Genomic DNA, 1,505 nt, shown 5'->3' on the forward strand with positions numbered 1-1,505 from the left:
GTGTATTTTTCATGTCTGTGTATCTAACCTACCACAGAACTGGCACAAAGCAGATATTTAGTAAATATTGTATGAATGAATTAATCCCTTCCAATGAGTATCTCCTTAACAAGAACCTTTTTTGTATTAACAAATATGGAAAAGCTTAGCACATTCAGTAAACAATATAATAAACCAGTCTTGAAGCCAAGTAGCTTACAGTCATTTTTATCAGTCCTTCCCAAGTTCATCAATGTATTCATGAGTACATATTTGATGTCTAAAGAAATGCAGGACTACACTTAGTCACACATTCCATTTTTATTATAATTCGTACTTTTTTTTTTTGCAAGCTAAGTTTTCCTCCTCCACACTAGGATTAGACCTGCACTGTCCAATCAGGTGGCCACTAGTCACAGGTGGCTATTTAAATTAATTAAAATACAATTTAAAATTCAGCTCCTCACTGACGTAAGCCACATTTCAAGCACTCAACAGTTATACGTGGCTAGTGGCTACAGTACTGGACAGTGCGGATACACAACATTTTCATCATCACGGGAAGTTCTATTGGACAGCGCTGGCGACACAATTATAAATGGATCGCACAAAACCTCACTTACTTCTTAGCTCCCACGATCCTCGTGCTCCTCTGCTGCTTAAAGGATGTGGGTCCCGGGGTCTAGCAAATTGCAAGCACATGAGTAAATGCTAGGGGCCTCTGAACCTTAACCACAAAAAGACGAATCCCCCTGTGCCAAGAAATGAAGCTCTCCCGGGGCTACTCCCTCAAACGGAAGAAGGCAAGACTTTTTATGAAAAATGTGCCGCCCTATCTTCCTACAGGGTCAAGGCAGGTGACAACGCTAGAGCCTTCATCTCCCCCATTCTCAAAGCCCTGTCCTAGAAAGAAGCTCTAAAAGGGAGACAGAAAGCGAGGACAACGGATATGGGAGGCATTGAGGATGTAAAAGGAATAGAGACTAACGGCAATCTGACGAGGAACTGAGTCCAAGGGGGTGGGGATCGGGCAGCAGAAGTGGGGGGAAAAACGAGGGGGCTGGTATATCTGACCTAGAAGGGTGGGGCCTGCGATGGGCTCTGATAAAACCAACTCTGAGCAGGGGACAAAAGCGAGGGACCGCGTGTGGCGGGCTCGACAGCGCTACCCCTAAAGCGTAACGGTCAAACCGAGAAACTCACGGCGGGCACTGCACCGAGTCTGGAAGACATCACTGCCTCTCCACGCCTAACAAATTCACCCAAGGGCTCCGGCCAGATCAACGCCACTTCCGCTCTCCTCTCCGCTCCCGGATGTGGAGTCGGCGCGCCGCGAGCCCCGTGCCTAACGTCTACTTCCGCCTCTCAGCTTCCGAGGGGGCTGCGGCAGGGCGAGTCACGTGACCAGCCCCCCCCCCCAGACACCCCCGCCCCCCACACACTTCCTCTGAGACCCCGCCCCGAGAGTGCGCTTTGGGACTCGGGAAATTGGGGCTTGGTGGTTTGAATCGCTGTTTGGCCTCGGA

The 1,505-nt window shown here is 49.2% G+C and overlaps 1 protein-coding gene across 4 annotated transcripts in view; it reads right to left on the reverse strand.

Moving 5' to 3' along the window:
- Positions 1-1,292, reverse strand: part of ZNF512 (zinc finger protein 512) — a 36,424-nt gene extending 35,132 nt beyond the window's left edge. For all 4 annotated transcript variants that reach the window (XM_079941471.1, XM_079941470.1, XM_079941469.1 and 1 more), the window contains exons 1-2: positions 1,183-1,292; positions 603-661 (exon numbers count right to left, since the gene is read on the reverse strand). In XM_079941471.1, the coding sequence (XP_079797597.1) occupies positions 603-661; positions 1,183-1,212 (89 nt within the window). In that variant the 5' untranslated portion in view covers positions 1,213-1,292. The remainder of the gene's footprint in view (positions 1-602; positions 662-1,182) is intronic.
- Between the last annotated feature and the right edge of the window lie 213 nt (positions 1,293-1,505).

The sequence above is a fragment of the Stenella coeruleoalba genome (assembly GCF_951394435.1).
Source record: "Stenella coeruleoalba genome assembly, chromosome: 13".
NCBI classification, from domain to species: Eukaryota; Metazoa; Chordata; class Mammalia; order Artiodactyla; family Delphinidae; genus Stenella; species Stenella coeruleoalba.